Here is a 19,751-nt window from a genome sequence, read left to right as displayed (position 1 = left end):
TTAAGCAGCCCCTTTACCCCCCAGCTCAAAGGCTCCACCAATTGTAAAAACAAGAACTAACCAGAGTCAGATTCGGGTCTCAAAATACAAACCATTTTGGATACAGAGAGCTAAGGGGATGGGGGGCGGCTGATTCATAAGAAAACTTTTAAGCGTTATTGTAGCATAAATAATATGGCATCTTTCACCTCAAATGGCCTAACACTTCATAAAGTGATATGAGCTTCACTCCTTGCTGAAATGCAGCTATTTCTGAAATGGAATCCGATATCTTTTTTTTTTTTTTAAACCAACAGTGAGCAATGTTTTAAGGTGGAGAGAGAAGGATATAACATACAAGCAACAGTAAGTGTAAGCTAAGGTTGTTTTGCAAAACGGGAAGATCAGGTAAAATGTATTTTTAGTAACGACATATAATCTAGAGCATCTTAAACTTATATCCTTAGTTTGCAAATGCAATTCATTTCAAAGAGATCCAGGAAATTCAAGTAATGTTTTGTCCTCTCTCTTTTAGCGATACTGTTTTACAGTGCTTTGCTAGCAGGTTCTCTGGTTCTTTTCCTCTCTTCGCTTAATTTAATGTCCAGTTCTCGCAGCTGGCTGAGGAACCCTGTGTTTGGGCAGATGTCTCTGTGAGAACCCACCGTTTTCAGAGCGTCCACGAGCGTCATGTTTTCATGGATCATCAAAAAGGCAAGCACTAATGTTGCAGAGCGGCTCACCCCCATGGCACAGTGAACAAAAACTTTACCTGCAAAAGGAAGAGATGCAGCAAGGTGAGAAGGCTGAGACATTTCTGAAGTGAAAGGAATGCAGGGAGGACAAATAATAACAAGCTGGCAGAACAGCCATGATGATTGGTGCATACTCATTTATTCTTGAACGGCCTGAGATTGTGCTATAGATCTCAGGCAAGGTGGTACTTCTGAGCACACGCATCTAGCTTGGGCCTCTCAATAGTTATCAAAGAAAATGCAGTTGACATAGCTTATCTGAAAACACAGTTAACGTAGCTTATCTTGAAGCTCTATTAGCTCTAGAGAGAAGGAACTTAAGCATTGAATTGTGTAAATTGAACATAATGAATGCCCTTCCCTGACAGAAGCTATTGCATGGTGGACTTTCTTCTTTCTCATGTAACATGGAAAGAGTGCTGTGGAAATTGGGTTGGTTGGTTTGAGATAGGAGACTAAATTTCAAGAACTAGAATATTTTTCAAAAAATTGTTGCCAACTTAAATGGAGACTGCTGTGTAGCTCCAGGATGCTTTTGCAGCTGATGAAGCCCAGATCCCTGGGGAACTGCTGGCCATTATGCTATAGGAAAACTCTCACCATGCAGAACAGTGAGGCAGAGGAATCTAGGCTGGATTCTCTGTTCCCAACCCAGTTCTGATCCAATCCTTCTCAGTTCTCAGGTATTTGTTTCCAGATTAAAATAGCTGAAATGTTCTGTTGAAGGAGAAGCTTTCTGTGACAAAACTCATTAGTGTAATTTTCTGTGGAAAAAAGAAACGGTTTTGGCAGAAAACTTTGGCCCAGCCCTGACTGTGATCATTGACAAGTTCCATAAACTCTGTAGGACAGTCTGACTGTAAAAACGGTCTCGTAATTTACTGTGTCTCAGCAGCCCAGTGTGAGCTATAACTAGGGATTTAATAAAGCACTTCGAGTCAAAGCAGTAAGATCTCGCAGCCAGTCGGAGTCAGAGCAAACTCTGGAACAAATGGAAATTATGATAACTAGGCCATAATCCAAACTCTGCTGACAAAAATTCAGCAGGCTGCGGGTCAGACTCATAGCTTTTGACTTAGTTCATTAACTTGTGCTGCTTCTCTAGCTTTAATGGACACCCGGCCCAGGTTCCAGTTGTGAAGCATTTAGGCACATGAAGCGTTTCAGACGGCACTTGCAGGTGCCAGCAGGGAGCGGGAGCAGAGCTGTCGCCACACAGACCCAGTTTCCCCAGGCTGGAGCCTGTCTGGGATGCAAGGGCAGGTCCTCAGACTGTGCCAGGAGGTAATTCCTGCAGGGTAAAAGCCCTGCAGTGCTATAATCTTGCCCTCACACTCCACTCCTGGTGTTGGCCCCTGGGCCAGTACGTCTGCCCTGCCTGGCTCTCTAAGGACTAGTCACAGCCTGGTCCCTGCCATGCCTGGAGCAGCCTCCCAGCCTCTCTGCCCTCCTCCGTGCCCATGTCCTCAAATGCTATGCTCAGCCTGAGCTTTGCTGCTAGTGCATGGAGAAGCCATTTGGCTCATGTTGAAACTTCTTCCCAGAGCTTCTCGGTGCCTCCCTCTTACCTCCTGAAGTGTTTAAGGCTTTGCCTATGAAATTGGCAGCATCGTAGAAGAAGATACTTAAATCAAAGGAAGGATCATCAAATGCTTCTATTCCGAAGTACTCTATTTGCAGATCTTTGTAATATTTGGCTCCTGTGTTGATGCTGTATGGCCCATGCGCTGCATTAAGGATATGAGTTATGTTGAGGCTTTGAATAGTAGTTATGCTCCTAGCAGCCCACCTGTTGGAAGACACGAAGGTACACTGGCATCATGCCTAACTAATGTTCTGCTAAAACATCACCATTTAACATTAAGGCCTGCCCCCTCTAGAGAAAGATGCAGGGATTGAAGCTTGCTTACAGTGTGGCACATTGTCCTCAGTCCTATGCAAATGAAAAATGCAACGTGGTGGTATGGGAAGCAACCTGAGCACAAGCTTGCCTGTGAAATGCTGTTAGGTGAACATGTCTCCCAGCAGTTAACCCCCGGGAACATAGCTTGCTGCACAGACTGGTCAAGATCTTCCTTAAAATACTTGTGTAACAAGTTCTTCAGCTAACCTCTCACTCATACTGTACATGAGTGGCAAAGGCAAGAATGCAGCACCTCTTTCCTGGTCCATCATGCTTAGCAGCTGAATTCTCCTCCTTACCAGCCATAAACTAGGACTGAAGCTATTCCAGAAAACAATGATCTTTTACAGATGAATTCATAAGGAGGAGGAGGAGGAGGAGTTGGAAAAAAATTGTAGAATCATGATAATGAAGTGTTGCTCTGCCAGCCTGATGATCTATATAACCTGCAGTAATCCAAAGAAAAGGAAACAGCACCAAATAGAAGCGATCAAAATTATGAAGCACTTGCATGAAAATTCTTATTTTGTATTTTCAATCTTACTATCTTTGAAAGCAAGTTTGGATTTGGAATGCCAAAATCTGTGATGCATAATTCATTTGGGTCCCCCTCCACCTGGCTCCTGACCCTGCCAGCTCTGTTTTTGACTCCGAGGGCTACTGTGCTACTGTGATCTCGTCTGCTGCCTGACAGCAGTTTCCAGGGCAGATAACATTTCTCACAGTTGACACCAGTTTAGGATGAGATCTTTAAAGACTTTTGGCAAGAATACAGATAATTCTTACCTTGCCAAAATCTGCTGTGGCTCATGGAATACAGGAAAAAAAAACCTCAAGCAGACTATAAATTACCCTTTTGTCCATCATATTTTCCATGACATTTAAACACCTCGTGTTATCAGTTTTGGAAGCTAGTGTTGTAAAAACATTCCTGCACACCCAATAACTGGTCCCCAGTGCACCAATTCCCTTCCTCCTCCTCTCAGAGTCCAATATAATCTTAATAATAGGACCATATGTTCTTACGCATCTCCGAGGTAAATATTTGGCCAGACTTGGTCCACATGGTTATCAGACCCTCCTCTGAACCAAATCAGTCGCTGGAGATCTGCTAGTGCTGGAGTTTCGTAGGATGCTGGGACGCCTGCGCTGCTGCTCGGAAAGGAGTTGTCTCTAGTGTGAAGCATCTTGCTCCTCTCTTGCACACACTCAGGTTGTATCAGAGACAGCTTTTCTGAAATGAATTAAGAGGAATTATTTCATGCAGAAATAATATTCCCCACAAAGCAGTCCTTCTCATTACCCTCCAAACAGCATTACATTATTATAACTGGTGTGTGAAGTAGGGCCTGCAGGTGTTGCTGAAGGCATCCAGAGAGCAGGATTGACCCTGTGGTATACAACTCTACAGGCATGTAATTCATCCCCTGAGAGAGCAGCAGCATAAGACGATATCGTTTAATTTCTTGTCAAGTAAGGCTGTTGAAAAAAAAAAATGTCCTGTGCCACTCCAGCACAGTGCTGACTGACCCTCATAGGTGCAGGTATTATTGCTGTTACTGCTGTGCTGATGAGTGTAAAATGGGAGAGCTTCAGTATTTTATGTGGAGAGGTATAGAAGTGTTCACGCACACTCACTTCTTGTTAGCTAGAACTGCAAGTTTTTGAAAGAATGAGCCATTGGACTGGCTCACGAGGCTTCTAGAGCCAAGGTGGGAATCTTAGGATGTCTGTAGGACATATATTTGCATAGTGTATGTGCATACATAAACAAAATGCATGTGTGTGTAATTGTTCTTTCATTTATAAGGATGCATTTATACAGACATACACAAAGTGTACATGCATATATGCATATAAATAGAAACAGCAAATTTGAACCATTTTTTCCTATATCTCAGGTGAATATTCCTCATCTATACTGGTATGCTTGTGTCTTGTCCGCCTCAGCCTCTCTTCTGGGAGCTGTTCCACTTTGTATAAATAATATGATAGCTATTTTGCCTCCAGAGTGAGGCCGTTTCTCTCCTCTGAAGGAGAGGGCACTTACCTGCAATGTAAAGAAAAAAAAACATCCGAATTTAGGAAAATTACAAAGCTGAAAGTTCTGGCTTTGTTGCCATGTTAAAAATCCCATCTAGTCTGTAAGGGACTGCTTTGGTCCCTTACAGATCCTGCAGTGGAATACGTGGGCCCTTTTTGCAACACTGCTGTTTTAGACCCAGGAGGCTCAGTCCAGACAGAGGCAGAATGCCATCAAGAATTAAGAGTTCAAAGACATTCCAGGAAGCCCTCCTCTGAGACTTCAGGAGCATTCCTTCTGCCAGGATCTCATTATTTGAAATTGCTGTTCTCACCTCCTGAGAACACTGATAAGGTTTGTTTGTTTGTTTGTTGGTATTAAAGCCATAGTCAGTGTGGGAGCCACCTGAGAACTTGTTCCCATTGTGAGACAGGTGTCCTGTGCTTGTTCTGCAAAAGGTTATGTGATGTCAGCTTGCACTGCAATACCTGAATACTTCAATCTAGAGTTTTGGTTTATTTTCTCAACAATTCTAGGAAACCCCTGGTAGACCTTTAGAATTCATGTAGTCTGTCCCTTGCCCCACCGCAGCATCAGCCAGATAGACGTTGCTCCTAAAGCTCTACCAACAACTCTGTCCTAACAGCTGGGTGCCTTATTTTAAACAGTGTAGGCTGATGTGGGACACAAACAAGCATGCTTATGGGAAGATTAGTACAGTGATGCAAGGCATAGTATTGATCACACTACATATATTCCTGTGACTTGCTTCCCCTGCTCCCCTCTTTCTCCTTCTCCTCACGAATATTAAGAGCAGTTACAGCTTTTTGTGCATTCCAATATAAAGGGAGTCTCCCTATGGTAACTACTTAATAAGCAAAATGCAAAAAGCACAGTAAAAAATGATGGGAGAGATGGAAAAACATTGACTGGTTTTACCTTTTGTGATGAAGGAAGAGAACTAAATATGAGTAACTCAGGCAAGTATAGAAGGAATACATGGATAAAAGCCTACCATTTTTTCAGGGCACAGAACACCAAGAACTTTTGTAAAAGATTATTTTACACTCCCAGCACAGATTAGTATGAAGAATAGCTCTCCCAAAAGGTATTATGTGTTACCTTCCCAATCTTACTGCCTTGCAGTAGTTGTGCCATGTGCTCAAGAGCTGCTGCCAGCATTATTGTGATCTGTTTGTATTTCCACCATCACGGAACGTTAAGCTGAAGCAGTAGAAGGAAAGCGAAAGAAGGATAACAGAGGTTCTACATCAGGAGATTCAGAACGCCATGGATCAATTTTCAAGGAGGGTGGATGAGTCTCAGTCACTGCAGGTGTTAAAAAGCTGAAGCTGTGCAGATAAGCAGATGGTTCCTACGCTTTCAGTTGTTGTAAACCTCATTGCTTTTAATTTCTGTTGTAGTATATCAGCTTGTTAAGTAATGGAGAGAGAAAAAGAGATGACATTGCCAAGCCTCTTGTTTTGGGCCTGACTTTGCAGTAGTTCTCTTGGACTGCTAGAGCTGAGACCTTTTGGTAATGGTGGGACTCAGCAAGCGACTCCAGCTGCTGCAGCCAGCAAGGTGCTCTGCAACAGAGCTCCCTTTCATACAGCAAACCTCTTCCCTTGAACACATTAGCAAGATTCGCTTCCCATGACTAATTCCAGAGAAGTGAGCTCCTCATGTCAGCGCGCAGCATGGCTCCTCCCAGCCACGCCACTCTCTCCCTGCTGTGCTGGCCTTGAAACTGAATTACTCCATGGGCCCTTCAGGAGAAACTTGGAAATAACTATACCAGATGATTGGACTAATGAGAAAACTAATATGAATTTTTTAATTGAGGACCAGGGACATAGCTCAGGGTTTCCTCCCTGCCCCCTTCTACTCTCAGATACTGCAAAGTTAGCAAAAGTGCTGCCACAGATTACATTTCTCTATGTTTCCTCCTCCATGTGGCTCAGAGAAGCTCCTCTAGGTGGAAACAGATGCAGGAAGGCAGGATCCTCTGTGACGAGTGGAAAAATCTCTTACAAGGTCACTAACACCTTCTGCAGAGATCTAGTCCATGCAAATTAGGGAGGATTTCTTCTCTTTTGGAGCTGCAGCCTGGAAGTACCTAAGGCCATCTCATTATATTATTTGTTTCTATCTTTCTGGTTTTTTTTTCCCCTATATACTAGAGACACTTGAGACTGGATAGAGCTTCTGGAGGCAATCCAGGCAGATTAACCTCCTTGCTTCATGGGGAGAAGGCAAGGAGGCAAACACTTTGAAACCCTTCTGAAGTTAACCATCAGTCACCAAGCATCCAGAGCACGGGGGTGCACCCTGACAGGTCTTGCTGTGCTCCACACCTCAGCTGTGCTTCTTGCAGAGGTTTGTATCTCAGCTAATGTTATCCTAATGCTTGAGTACTTCAGTATGCAAGGGATTTTTCTGTTGTTTGTTTTTTCTTCAGATGCTAGGAAAAAAAAATTGCCATTTTCTAATGCAGATTTTTTTCTGGCAGAGGAAAAAATATGCACAGCTTCCAAGTCAAGCTTGACTTGAACTGTCCAAAGCATTTAATAGATTTGTTTTGGACTTGCAGATTCCAGCCTAAGAAAACAAACTTCTGAGGAAAAAAGGAAAAAAAAGAAAAAAGGAAGCCCTCTGATGTTGAGTATTTTATATAGTTCATTTTAGTATCTCAAAAGGAAGAAAAAGGCCATTTTCTTTTTTTCTATTAAAAAATACTTCTGTTTTGGAATTTGAGTTTATCATTGCATAAAATCCTTCAAAATATGAAAACAAGATGAAGTGACATTTCTGGTTGAGGAAAACACGTTTTGTATAATTAAACACACACACTAACTAACCAAACATCTTTCATTTTCACTCCTGCAGCATGGGGAAGGCCTGCTGCCATTTTGCTGTAGTGTTTTTATGGCTCCTAAGGCCAGAACTGAGCTCAGAAGCTGAACTATTTTGATTCCCAAGAGGAGCCCATCACAGGGCAGCAGCTGGACCCCAGGTCCTGTCCTACCACCACCACAACCCCTGCATCTTCCCAGCTGGCAAGTCTCTGCTGGTGGCTGTGGTGATAGCCTGGGGAGTGGCAGGTGTCTTTCAGTGACATGAGGTGGTTATGGCCTCAGGAACAGCAGGACTGCTGTTTTGGGGTGGACCTTTGGTTGCCATGATAAGGCAAACACTGGGTAACAGTAACATGACCCTGAAAACTCCTGCAGCCAAATGTCCTGAACTCACTGAAACAAAACCCAGCAAGTTAGGTGGTTCGCAATATCAAAGCATGAGATCAGAATATAATTCACATGAAAAGCAAACAAAAATTGGCCTGCTGAAGCATTTTAAACTGCTGTCTATCCTGTTTTTCCATCTCTTTTCTCTGATTGAGCTACTCTGCAGTCATCTTTTCCCCTCCTTGCTCTTTTCTCACAGGTAGTGCTTCACACTATGGCTCTTTGTCCCCCTGATGGAAAAATCCAGATGGAAAGAAGTGTAGTTCACAGGAAAATGATCGTGTAAGTGAAATTAATCTTTCAGATACTGTAATGTGAAACTCGATCTTCCTTTTTGTTAAGAAGACCCAATCTGTGTCTCTACATTTTGGCCAAAATCTGATGCTAAGAGAACCCTGGAGTCTCTTGAGGTAGAATTGAAAGCCTCGTGTGCAGAAACAGGCGCATTTAAAAGCAATAGCAGAGTTAAAACAGCCAGATGGGAACCTAGCAGGCAACTGAGAGGGGAACTCTCTGTTTTCCTTGCAAGCCTACAGGGGCTTGTTTGCAGGAATTAGAATCTCTCACCAGCAGTTCACTGCAGCTCTAATACCAAGTGGTATTGAAAATGAGAAGCAGGTTATGGCTGATGGTTTAAATGAGGCACCTATGGGAATTTTGAAATGAGATCCTGGACGCGTCTCGGTATAGAGCGTGCACATGGCAGAGCAATATTGCTTTCTTGGCTGACTGCATCATATATTATGATCTTTTATTTTGCCCACGCTCAAGCAGCAGGGAACAGCAGAAGTTCATTGCTTCTGCACACTGCTTAAGCCCTGCTCTGCCTTGCCAGAGGCTGTGCCCCTGCCTTGCAAAAAGCAGAGGCAGTCCCTTGGCCCCTGCGCGGGTACGTGCTCACTGCAGCACTGTATTAATGCCATTTCTATTATTTTGGAGTGAAGAGAAAAGCAGAATGTACAATTAAGATTATGCTGCCTGATATATATATATATATATATATTTTTTTTTTTTTAAAGAGAATTTATGATTTGGGAAAGATGCCAGATAGCAGCCCTCAGTGTAGCCATGGCTCTGCCAGCTGCAGGACCCCCTGCCCCACACTGCAATGCTGCTTGGCTGGCCAGGGAGAGCCCAAGCCTTGGCACTACTCCACTGCTCTGCCTTGCCCGATGCCTCTGTTCATGGCCAACCTTTCTGGTGGAGCCAGCAGCTTCTCTGTAGTGGGCTGCAGGGGATCAGCTTCTGCTCGTGAGGTGCTGAAAATGGGCTGAGGAACAACCAGTCCAGATGTGTTTCCAAGGCCATATCTTTCCATGGGGGAGAAGCTCGGTGCTGACCTCAGCTCCATCTTGCCTCCCCCAGCCTCCCTTGTCAGAGCTGCATGGCCTGGGCAATGGCACCTGCCTACATCCTAAGGGTATGCAAATGGGTCTGACAGGTGCAGAAATGGGGCATCTTCCCTGCTTGCAGGATGGCAGCTTTGGCATCTGCAGATTCCAGGTTCAAAGGAGAAAAAAGTAATAAATAAAATATTACCTTAGCAGCTGGCATCTTTGAGCTATTCTGTGCACTATCCCCAGCAAGACAGCGCTGCCCTCCACAGGCTCCTACTGAAATTTCCGACTTGGCTGTGGATGTCTATCAAGCTGGGAGTGATGCTCTCCCCCCTGGCTCTCTTCTGGAACACTGCTGTCCAGGGCACCACTGATAGGGATTAAAAACAAAAAACAGAAACGACCTCCAAACTACTGTTTCTCTTGGCACATCTCGACCTGCCTGATGCTGCTGCCTGAATTAAAATAGCTGTAGTTGTAATCTCGCTGCTAGCAGCCATTCCTGTGCTGCGTGCTGTGATCAGCAGCGTCCCAGCTTGCCATGCCACTAACTGTTTCTAATAGTAGAAACTTCACTCCCATCTTATGTAAGGAGTGGGGCAGAGCGGCTGCGGCATGTGACGTGCTCAGGCAGAAGCTTCCTGGGGCAGCATGTGCCCAAGGGCAGAGCTCCAGCCAGAACAGAAGCAGTGACCTTGATATGGGTAAAGGCTCAGTGGCACTGCCAGCTCCACACCGAGATGCTGTCGGTGTCATGAGCTGTCAATAGATGTCAGTTATGGGCTTGATATGTGACCATCTGACACGTGTTGTCAAACAGGTCGGATTCTGAGAGGGGGAAAAAAAAGCTTTGCAAGCTTTGGGAAAGACAAACAAAGATGTTAATGTACTGCTATTAAAAAAGGCTCCTAAGCACCAGCTCCTCTGCAGGCATATGGATTTGTGTAACAGTGGATTAAGGACTGTTTTTCTTCTCCTCAATTTACTTCTCAAATGACTTTTGTCTGACTGCTGCTGTCAATACAAAATTGATGGTGCTGTCAAGCTCTCAAGATTTCAGAATATCTGAAGGCACGAGTCAATGATTTTTCATATTTCTCAGTCGTTTGGCAGAGGTATCTTGCAGCTGCCTGTCTCTCCCTGCACAGTTACTGTAAGCAGTGAAGTGCTCTCCCTTGCTTGAAAGGGTACATATGAAAAAGACACCTTTTGATAAAGTTGACAAAGCTGTACAAAATCTTTGCAGTTTCTTTGCAGTAGAATCAAGAGCAGAAAGACTTCGTACTCCACAGTGGAAGATCTATTTTGGCACTTAATTTTTTTTTCCAGGGAAATCGTAGAGCTCTCAAAGGATGCTCTCAGCTTTGTTGGTGTGGAGTAGAGCAATTTTTCTTCAGGTTTTAAATGGCTGATTTTTGATCAATTGATGCACCACAGGCCTGCCCTATGCCCAAAGCACAGTATTGATACCTCAGAGCCTCACAGCATCGGGCAGGACTTGAGCAAGGGCCATTGTGCAATAGAACTTTTGAGAAGGGCTTTTTCTACCTCTCACTCATCAGGCTTTATACTGTCGTTTTTGTGAAGCTTGCTGAGGTTTTGCATGGGCTGCAGGCTGATGCCCGAGCTGGTAGGGTGGGAGGGAGGCCAAGCTCCCAGCAAAGCACAGCTCCATGGATGCCCAGGGCTGAGCTAAGAGGCTTTGCTGGGGGCTGTGCCTGCTAGAGGCTGTTTGGAACAGACACATGGGAGATAGGCTGCACATTTCAGTCCATTTTCCCAAAGCAAACCTCTTGCTAACTGTGCCTCCAGCACAACCCTGGGAAGGCTCTCCTCTGCCTGAGAAACTCTCAATGAGCAGGAATATATTTGTGAGATTCTCAGGCACTGGGAGCCATCCATGCACCATAAATAGCATTACCATTCTTTCTCTGCAGTGCCTGGCATCCCAAGCAGTCATTTTTGCAGGTGCCTTTAGCAGCTTTTCTTATGTTCCCTTGGCAGGCTGGAATTTTGTGTATAGTTTTTCTTACTATCTCTAAATCATTTATTTCAAGGTGAAATATTGTTTTTGTTGTTGTTGTTGTTGTTGTTGTTTTGGACTTCTTTTTCTAACTTTAATATTTATCATACATTACTGTCATATTTTTAATAAAACTATGTGGGAAGAGCTGTTGCAGAAGAGTGAGGATTGAGACTAAGCCATTCATAAAAAATCTCTGTGATTGCAGGAAAAGCAAAAAAAAACAAAACAAAACAAAACAAAAAAAAACAACAAAAAACTCCAAAACCTCAAAAAAGAACAAGAAAATTAATTTAAGCTCATACCCATTTTTAGCAACAACCTGAAAGTAATTGGTTTTAGAATTAAAAAAATCACGTAACATGTTTCGGCACGATATGTGATGTTTCCATTGGGAGACTAGAAATACGTAATTGTAGAAAGAAAATCTTTACATGCCTATCAGGAAAGGAAACAAAGGTATCTTGTGTCATGGAACTACAAAGCAGACATTTTGTTCTGGGATAGCCAACGGAGCACTGCTATTCTATCAGCTGGTAGAGCTGGAAGAGTTGGGCAGGCTTTCAGTACACAAGAAGGACCGCATTTTTTCCCAGTTATGCCGACTGCTCTGATTTGCATGCTGCCTTTACTGACAGCCCTTGCCTCAGAACAACTCGACAGTAGGGCGAGTACTGAAACAATGTAGTTTTTCCATTTTGCCAGAAGATGGCAGAAGAAAGCAACCTTGTGTGTTTTAAAAATAGTGCACTCATGGCTGGCTGTTAGAGAACTGATAGTGACGTAGAAGAAACTGCTGTGGCTGGATGGGAGAAAAATGTGAAGGGTACTCGATGAATGAAATTGCTATTGACTAGGACAGATTCATCAACTGATCTACACTGTATCCTTTTCTATGCAGATTTTCTGTATAAGAAAAGCCTGTAACTGTGCTCATTCTTCCTACGCACAATGCAATTCGGCCTGGATTTGCTCCAGTGCCAAAATTTTTTGTAACAAACCAGGCTCTGTTGGTGTCCAGCACATAATGCTATCAGCCCAGGTGAAAATCAGGCTGATTTGTTCTGTCTTTTATTCTCTCTTCTCAGACTAACTTATCTTTCCTTTCCCAGTTCCTCCACTCGTGGTAGGAGAAGACTCCAAGCAGTGCAAGCACCCTCACCTTGCTGCTGGAAGAGAGGCAGGCACTGGATGAACGACATGCCTGTGCACTGGCTGCAGCATAGACTGGCTGCAATATGGGCTGCTGGGCGTCACAGTGGACGAGAAAGAGCGGTCAGCTCAGACACCCCCTCTCTCTTCTCCAGGGGAAACTGACCCATTAGCCACATGGTTGACACAGAACTTTTAACTGATGTGATGATGAGGGAATACAACTGATAATACAGATGCCTGTTAGCTGGACAGCAACACCACTTTCTCATGAGATGATGCTCAGACAGACCCCAGTGCCTTCTACTCTTGGAATTCTGGTCCTGCTTGGCTTCCTAAGGTATTGTTCTTCATATTATTCTATTAGTCAAAAAGACTTTGGTCTCAGGTTGGTTCTGTGGTTAGCAGCAGAATAACCTTCATCTTGTGAAGAAAGCAAGTGATGGCAACTGGAACTGCTGGTGACACCGTAAGCACGCTGTCAGCTTACAGGGATTTCTATTGCCCGTCAGCTGCCCACCCAGAGGTACTGGGTACCCCCTGCTATTTGGAAGTGGATTAAGCCTTCCTGAAAATGAGTAAGTTTAATAGATTGTGAGACGCTTTTGAAGCTGCCTCATCCAGAACATCCTACATCCCAGGTCCTTTTGCTATACTTTCACCAACTGATCATTTTTGCCAAAGCATCTCAAGGAATGCTGAATCCTGTTCTGGAATTGAGGTGAGCAAGCACAAACCCTTTACATGTTGAAGTTTTAGTAGGCAAGTATGTATTTGGGGAAACAACATTCTATAGGTATCTCTGTGCTTGAAAAGAAAACCCTCTCTGACCTTTTAGTATTGAAGACTTTACATTAAATGCTAATTTGCATTTTTTGCTTTTGGGGTTCTTTTTTGTCTTTCCTTCCTTCCTTCCTTTCTTCTCTCCTTCCCTCCTTCCCTCCTTCCTTCCCTCTCTCTTTCTCTCTCTCTTTTTCTTCTTTTTGAGTGAAGATAATATTGAGAAACAATTCAGTACAGATAGTTCATTCCTAAAACAAAGGCAAATTCAGGGCTGTCAAGGAATTTGAAAGCCCTGGGTTAAAGAATTTTGCAAAGATTTCTGCTGAGTAAGGGCTATATACCTGAGAGGGAAAAAACACTCACACAAATGAGCTCAGAAGGTCAGAAGCTCTTGCAGACCCAAGACAGGCATGATTGTGGTGCTGGATTGCTGCTCATCCCCTGTCCATTGCTTGATCATTGTCACAGGTAAGAATTGTGATGCCTGGAGTGCTACGTCATGCTTCACCCAAAAGGCCAAATCTGGCCCGAAATGCTCACCTGGGTCCTTTTCCCTTTTTGTGGCACCATCAGATTGAGAAAGGTTACTAGTGGCTTGCTGACTGTTAGAACTCAAAAGTCTGCTGCAGAGATGACATGCCTTCTTGTTATAGCTTACTAACTGTCTGCCCCACTTTTTACATCCATAGTGACAGCAGACTGTATGAGGGTCTGCTATTCATGACTCCAGTTCGCTGTGTCAATGACTGTGATTACCACATAACTCCATCTCATCCCTTTGTTAGCTTAAGCATATCCAGTTGGTGAACAGAAAACTGGCTGATGACCAGTTAAATATTCCATCCGACTCTGCTAGCAGAGGTGCTGGCGCAATGGCACGGCTCTCTTTGCACACACCCAGGCTGCCGTCTGGCCGGTGACAGTTCCTCATCACAGGATACTGTGCCTTGACTTCACAACTCCTCTGCATGGCTACACACTTTCTCAGCACGCCCTAATAGCAGCAGCCTTCCCTGTCTGCACAGATCTGAAAGCATGCCATCTTTTGGCACAGAGATGCAGCCTGCCACCCCCAGAGGAAATAAAGATAAAATCCTGGCTGAAAAGGAAATTCTGAGAAGAGTGCTAAGGTTATGGCTTTCTAAATATTTATTTTCAGTCTGTATTTGATGCGTGGCTAATGAAGTGACTGGGCTTTTACAGAAACCTACGAGAGGTTAAGCAACTTGGAGGAAAGCACTGGTCTTCCTAAGTTGCAAGACAGTGTGTTCACGGCCTTTGTGGCCAAGAATTTCATGTGATGTCTTCTGCAGAAACCTTCAAATCTGAGCTTTATGTATCGTCAATACAGTTGTGCTCCTTTCTTTTTCTAAAAAGAATGGATTTCCATCCTTATTCTTTGCATTTACTTTGTTTCACTCACCATTTTCCCGAGTTTAGCAAAGAAGCTGTCTGTGGAAACAATAGACAAACAAAAAATTATCAAGGACTTTTTTTATGTGGGGGAAATATTTTTCGAAGGCAGAAATAGGGAATGTATCAGGCTATGCACCTAAGCACTATTTATGCCCTTGAAAATCTTTCCCTTAGAGTGCTTAATTGGTCTGTGAAAAGTCATTGCCAAAGGAGGTAATTGACCATTTTTTATAGAAGGATCAGTAACAAAAACATTCAGAGCTATTGTTCTAGAAATTGAAAATATATAAATAAAGAATTATGCAAAAAATATGTTTTGGGGCATAAGCCAGCCTTTCCTGAAACTATGCAAATTCATTTGGTGAAAATAACAGCAGATACACTGGAATGAGCTGTATATGAAGAACTGAGATCTCAAATGTGATATTATGCAGAAGGTAAGAAGACTGTACTAGATAAGTAACAGTTCAATGTGTTATCAAGGGTGCACTTCGATTTTGATGAATGTTAAAAGAACCTTTAGCCTTGAAAATAAAGAGGATAATTTCTCTCTAGGCAATGGCTGCTCATGAAAGTCATAAAATAGGAGCATTGGAGCCCTAATTTTATAGTGCTTTTTAAATGATTTTCAAATAGTCCAGCTGCTTTGTGCTATAATATCACGAGGCAGAGATATTTACGCCAGCGATAACAAGCATGCATCAGCCTGCCCGAGCTGCTCTCCGCAGGCAGCCAGCATTAAGCGAAACATATATGGAAAACTGATACTTGCCAATGCGGATTGATCACAACGACACCGTGGCTGGAGTGATCCTGGGAAGCTGCTTTTTACACCAAACAATTCAACTGCTTTTCTTGTTTTCGTCTTGCCCGCGGAGCACAGGATGTATGCCGCCCGTGATTCTGCTTCTATTTTGACACTTGAGCACCTGCCAGTTATACACACCTCCTAGGCCATACTGTCCTCGGTAGACTTTTTGGAAATAAGAGGGCTAATTCAGCCTTGGGTTACACCACTGCTTTTTTTGTGGGAGTTTCTTCAAGGTTTGATTTGCCCCCACCACAGATGTTCCGAACTTGTTCGTTTGCGCAGAAATACACACATGCTGCAAATGAGCTCAGAACAAATGCTACACAGCTCATGCTGAGATGCTGGAGTTGCCACCTTGCCAATTTGGGTATTCATTTCAGAAATCTGATTAGCATTTTATCTTTGCAGTTCCCATTCCTTTGCAAAACATTGACAGTAGACAGATGCTCTGGGCAAGCAGAGTAGGGCTGAAAGAGTGGGTAGTTTATGAAATATCCCTGTAAAATTAAATAACTCTTTATGTGTTTACTAGCACTGAAGACACAGCACTATTTGTGTTAAGAGAATGTAGGTGGTAATGGGAGATTCTGAGCATGAAAAGAAAGCTTTATTTTATTTATGGCAATGTGTTGCTGTAAGTCTAAAGTCTATAAGGCTAAGATAGAGCTGGGTAGAGACATGGTGGAAAGAAGGCGCCTCTGGGAGGTCCCTGGGAGCTGAACATCAGTTGTCAGCAGGGTGGTAAACCTCTCTTCACCAGTCTGCGTGACTTCTTGTACATCTTGGAATTCCACATTTGTTTCTCTTTTTCTTTGCTGATCCCAATGTAACAAAGCACATTACCATCTTTTTAAGTTCAGTGCTATTTAAACATTGAGCAACTTTCTCCTGAAGTCAAGTTTTATGACTTTTCATGAATGGAGTGGCCAATGAAATGGGAACACATTTTCTCTTTCATTTAACCAAATTAGTAAGGAGCAACTGCAAAATCCCACTGTCCCCTAAAAGATGGGAAACAGATTTGATAGCAAAGCTTTATGTCACATTCCTTTGATCTTTATCTCATATTTAGATTGTCCAACATTACTTCCCATCACTTTGATCTTATATTTCATAAGAATTTACATAGGCGTATACTGTATCTCTGTTCAATATCTAAATCTTGCAGCTGTTTCAGGAACCCTCAGCTTGATGAATTGCTCAGTAATGGAAAACTCTTTGAATAGCATTGCCTTGAGGAAAATGACAGAAAATAAGTTAAGCCAGCCCAAGGGGAGCAGATCTGCTTTTTCCAAGAATACAAGGAACCAAGATTTTCCTGCAGAATAGAAATGAATGTATGTTGTGCTGCTCCTGGCTGCATTGTACAGTGCCAATTGCATTAGTTGGTACTTCTGCCTTACTTGCATCTCATCTCTCTAAGATCCAATTTATGGCAGCTGAGATAAAGTATCCTTCAGGATATTACATTCATCCCTTTCATAAATCAAGAACGACTCTTTGATATAAGAGATGTGAGTCCAGAAAAAGAGGGAAAACATATGGCACTAGGCTTTGTAAATGGCCAACTGGTATGTCTATTATGGCTCTTTGCAGCTTTGGGCTACTTTTCAAACCAGAAAGTAACATTTTATATGCTGTGTATTCTTACATACCAATTAAAAAAACAAACAAACAAAAAAACAACCTTTAGAAAAAAAAATATTTTTTTTTAAATCTGTGTTTTTCAACTGAAATCTCAGTGCCTTTCTTCCCATTCACTAAAATACAGCATCATTCCTATGTCATCATTATAGTTGCTTTTTTCTCTTGTTTCAGAAGACACCCTCTGGTGATTACAGTAGCCCATGTGTCATCTTTGCCACTGATTTGGGCATAGTTATAGTTACGTGCATTACTTCCTATCTTTCAGGACACTGCTGTGCTCTCTCCTGCCATGGAGGCAATATCTGTAAGTAGGTAGTTAGACTTATCCAAGTGGTTCAGTGAAGTTTAGTTAATGCTTCCGAAGTAATCTGTGATCGCTTAATGAAATTGCTGTGTTGGAGCAGTGGTTCATCAGGGGAGGAGCTAACCATTAGGCCTTGTGAATGTACTCTGAGGTTGTACAGAAATGCATACCAAGGTGAAAGTCCTCTGCAGGTATTCCATAACGATGACATTCGTAGCCACAGAACATTCAGTCCCCCTTTGTTTCCCCGTGCAATGTGTAGCAGTTGGTGACATCAAGCCTCCTCAGGCCTTCCTTGTTATGGACTACAAAGCTACAGAGAATCATGTATGAAGGCTCATGAAAGAAAGCAATTCAATGTTTCTTATTACCTCGTAATGTTACTGTCTGCAGACCCTAGCATCTACAACATTTTGAGACTCGTGTAAGAAACAGTAAAGTAGTGAAAGAAAGGTAAAAGGTCGTGATTTCTGCAGAAAATGTACGGTTGTATTTCTTGTAAATTTACAGGTATCACAGGCTCCGTTTGACTACAGTCAGTGGCCCAAACACCTTGCAAAAATTCAGTCCACAAGGTAACTCAGGTCTTCCTACAGCTGGTCTTGAGGTGTGATTGCTGCTCATGTTTTAGCAACCGTTTTGCCTCAGGGTGCAACTGTGTGACATTTCTTTGCTGGAGTAGTATTAGTCTTGCTAATCTGATTAAGCTCCAGTTGATAAAGCTGCCTGCTTAAAATTCAGTGTGAAGCTGAATTTCTGCTGGACGTTTTACATCTTGGGCCCAGAGTTTCTTATTGCATATCACTTAAAAATATTTCACCTTTCAACCTGAAGGGACTTTGTCCTGTGTGCCAGCAATGGCTAACAGACAGACACTATTTAATAATCAATTTATTAAACACTTCAAAGTCCTCCAGGATAAAAGACACCATGCAAAGTCAGCCATTCCTACTTTATTTATAGTGAAGAGTACCTAATGTGTTATAGTGCACAGTATACGATGAATTATATTTAACTCATTTAAAGAGGCTGACTATCATATCTCTGATAAAACCATCAGGAAAAGTATGTCTTAGAGAATACAGCTTTAATTCTAGATTGATATTTAGTCCAGCTCCTGAGAAACTGCACATAGCTGGTTCCGCAGAAACCAGCAGTGACAGCTTGTGGTACTGCTTTAGGTTATTTGGCACGACCTGTGGCACAGTCATGGCAGTACAGAAACAATCCCTGCTTGTTGACTTTGCTTAGCACTGGGTTGTGCCCTAAATCCAAATCCTCTCTCTCTTTTCCACACTTCCAGAAGATGCCATGAAACCTAACTCTGAAATGTTGTTCATCTTAAATGTTGGCAGAATAAAGAAAGCCCATTGATAGTATGAACAAATTGCAGTTTTGCTGATTGTAGGCTTTGATTCTTTGTAACTTCCCTGTTGTAGATCAGCTATTGCATTAGCAAACCTCTACATTTTTACTCCTGTTAGCTGAAAGTTCATCTCTTACTTACTACATGTACACACTGTTGTTATCTATGTATTTCTTCCCACCATTCATTAGTATTATTATTTTTTTAATTTTTAGTTCTTGAGGTCTACATGTTATACATTGCAGCATTTAGGAAATCTTCTTTTAATCTATAATTTTTAATTTATGGGAATTATTAAAGAGAATTTTATTCTCTTTTTAATTTATTGTAATGTGTATTGTTTTTTTTTCTTTAATGAGCAGTCCCTTTGCTTTCTTCCATGCTAATCATAGGCTATTTTAAGGCAACTAAGCTTAACAACACTAACTAAATAGTTGGACAGCATGTGTTAATGAGAGCTGTATTCCCTAGCCCTTCAGCCTCAAATAGCACTTACATACGGCCTGTGTAGAGCTCAGGCTGCTCTTCATCCACGTGCTTTAATTCCACCTTGCAGTTTTTGGGCTGCAGGAATGCTGGACTCGCTGCATTCCTGGCTGGCTGTCTGACCGTCCCCGGGCAGTGGCCCATCGGTAGCCACACACTGGAGCATGCTCTTTGCTTGATGGTCTCAAACAGGTGGCTGTCCCTAAAAGTGACATGCGCTTTGACAGGTCCCCCAGTGGGCTGAGTGCTGCCTCCCCTATGAACAGGAGCACCCACAGAAATAAAAGTTCTGCTTTAAGTCAAAGTTTTACCAAAAAATAACCACCCCTACAACTTCCCACAGAAGCAGTACTGCTGTGCTTGCTAGCACAGAGTTCTCCCCACAAAAGAAATGCTGGTCAGTGCAGTGGAGACACAATCTCCAGTGTCTCATGTGACCCAGTTCTAATAATAAACTACTGGGAAATAGGACGGCTCCTGTTAGAGGCGAGTTCAAAATAAAGGCCATGAGAGCAGCAGCT

At 42.8% G+C, this 19,751-nt stretch overlaps 2 protein-coding genes across 4 annotated transcripts in view; one reads left to right on the top strand and one right to left on the bottom strand.

Annotated features, from left to right (window-relative positions):
• Positions 1-364: 364 nt before the first annotated feature.
• On the bottom strand, positions 365-15,683 carry LOC100540595 (dual specificity protein phosphatase 13B-like). 3 transcript variants are annotated; one of them, XM_085229494.1, is made up of 5 exons: positions 15,385-15,683; positions 14,624-14,648; positions 3,664-3,871; positions 2,303-2,523; positions 365-751 (listed from the first exon to the last, which is right to left on the bottom strand). In XM_085229494.1, exons 3-5 carry the CDS (start codon positions 3,822-3,824, stop codon positions 525-527), a joined length of 609 nt encoding a protein of 202 aa, XP_085085620.1. In that variant the 5' UTR covers positions 3,825-3,871; positions 14,624-14,648; positions 15,385-15,683; the 3' UTR covers positions 365-524. The 3 variants fall into 3 exon arrangements, with proteins under 3 accessions (XP_085085620.1, XP_085085619.1, XP_010712671.1); XM_085229493.1 differs by lacking the exon at positions 14,624-14,648 and adding an exon at positions 9,445-9,612 and having other exon boundaries at positions 15,389-15,680; XM_010714369.4 differs by lacking the exon at positions 14,624-14,648 and having other exon boundaries at positions 15,389-15,652.
• SAMD8 (sterile alpha motif domain containing 8) overlaps positions 642-19,751 on the top strand; it is a 45,306-nt gene continuing 26,196 nt past the window's right edge. The window contains exons 1-5 of the mRNA XM_085229488.1: positions 642-776; positions 4,809-5,014; positions 6,844-7,039; positions 8,105-8,187; positions 12,378-12,757. The gene's annotated coding sequence lies outside the window, so the exon portion shown is untranslated. The remainder of the gene's footprint in view (positions 777-4,808; positions 5,015-6,843; positions 7,040-8,104; positions 8,188-12,377; positions 12,758-19,751) is intronic.

The sequence above is a fragment of the Meleagris gallopavo genome, chromosome 8, assembly GCF_905368555.1.
Source record: "Meleagris gallopavo chromosome 8, MGAL_WU_HG_1.1, whole genome shotgun sequence".
NCBI lineage: Eukaryota > Metazoa > Chordata > Aves > Galliformes > Phasianidae > Meleagris > Meleagris gallopavo.
Note: the sequence above shows the minus strand (reverse complement) of the source record. Positions and strands in the feature narration are given on the sequence as shown.

Excerpts from the sequence above, each read along its gene's own strand:
- LOC100540595 (XM_085229494.1), bottom strand. The coding sequence starts at position 3,824 with ATGCTTCACACTAGAGACAACTCCTTTCCGAGCAGCAGCGCAGGCGTC. Across the intron at positions 2,524-3,663 it reads AATATTTACCTCGGAGATGC|GTGGGCTGCTAGGAGCATAA; the intron begins GTAAGAACATAT and ends GTCTTCCAACAG. Across the intron at positions 752-2,302 it reads AGCCTTAAACACTTCAGGAG|GTAAAGTTTTTGTTCACTGT; the intron begins GTAAGAGGGAGG and ends TTCCTTTTGCAG.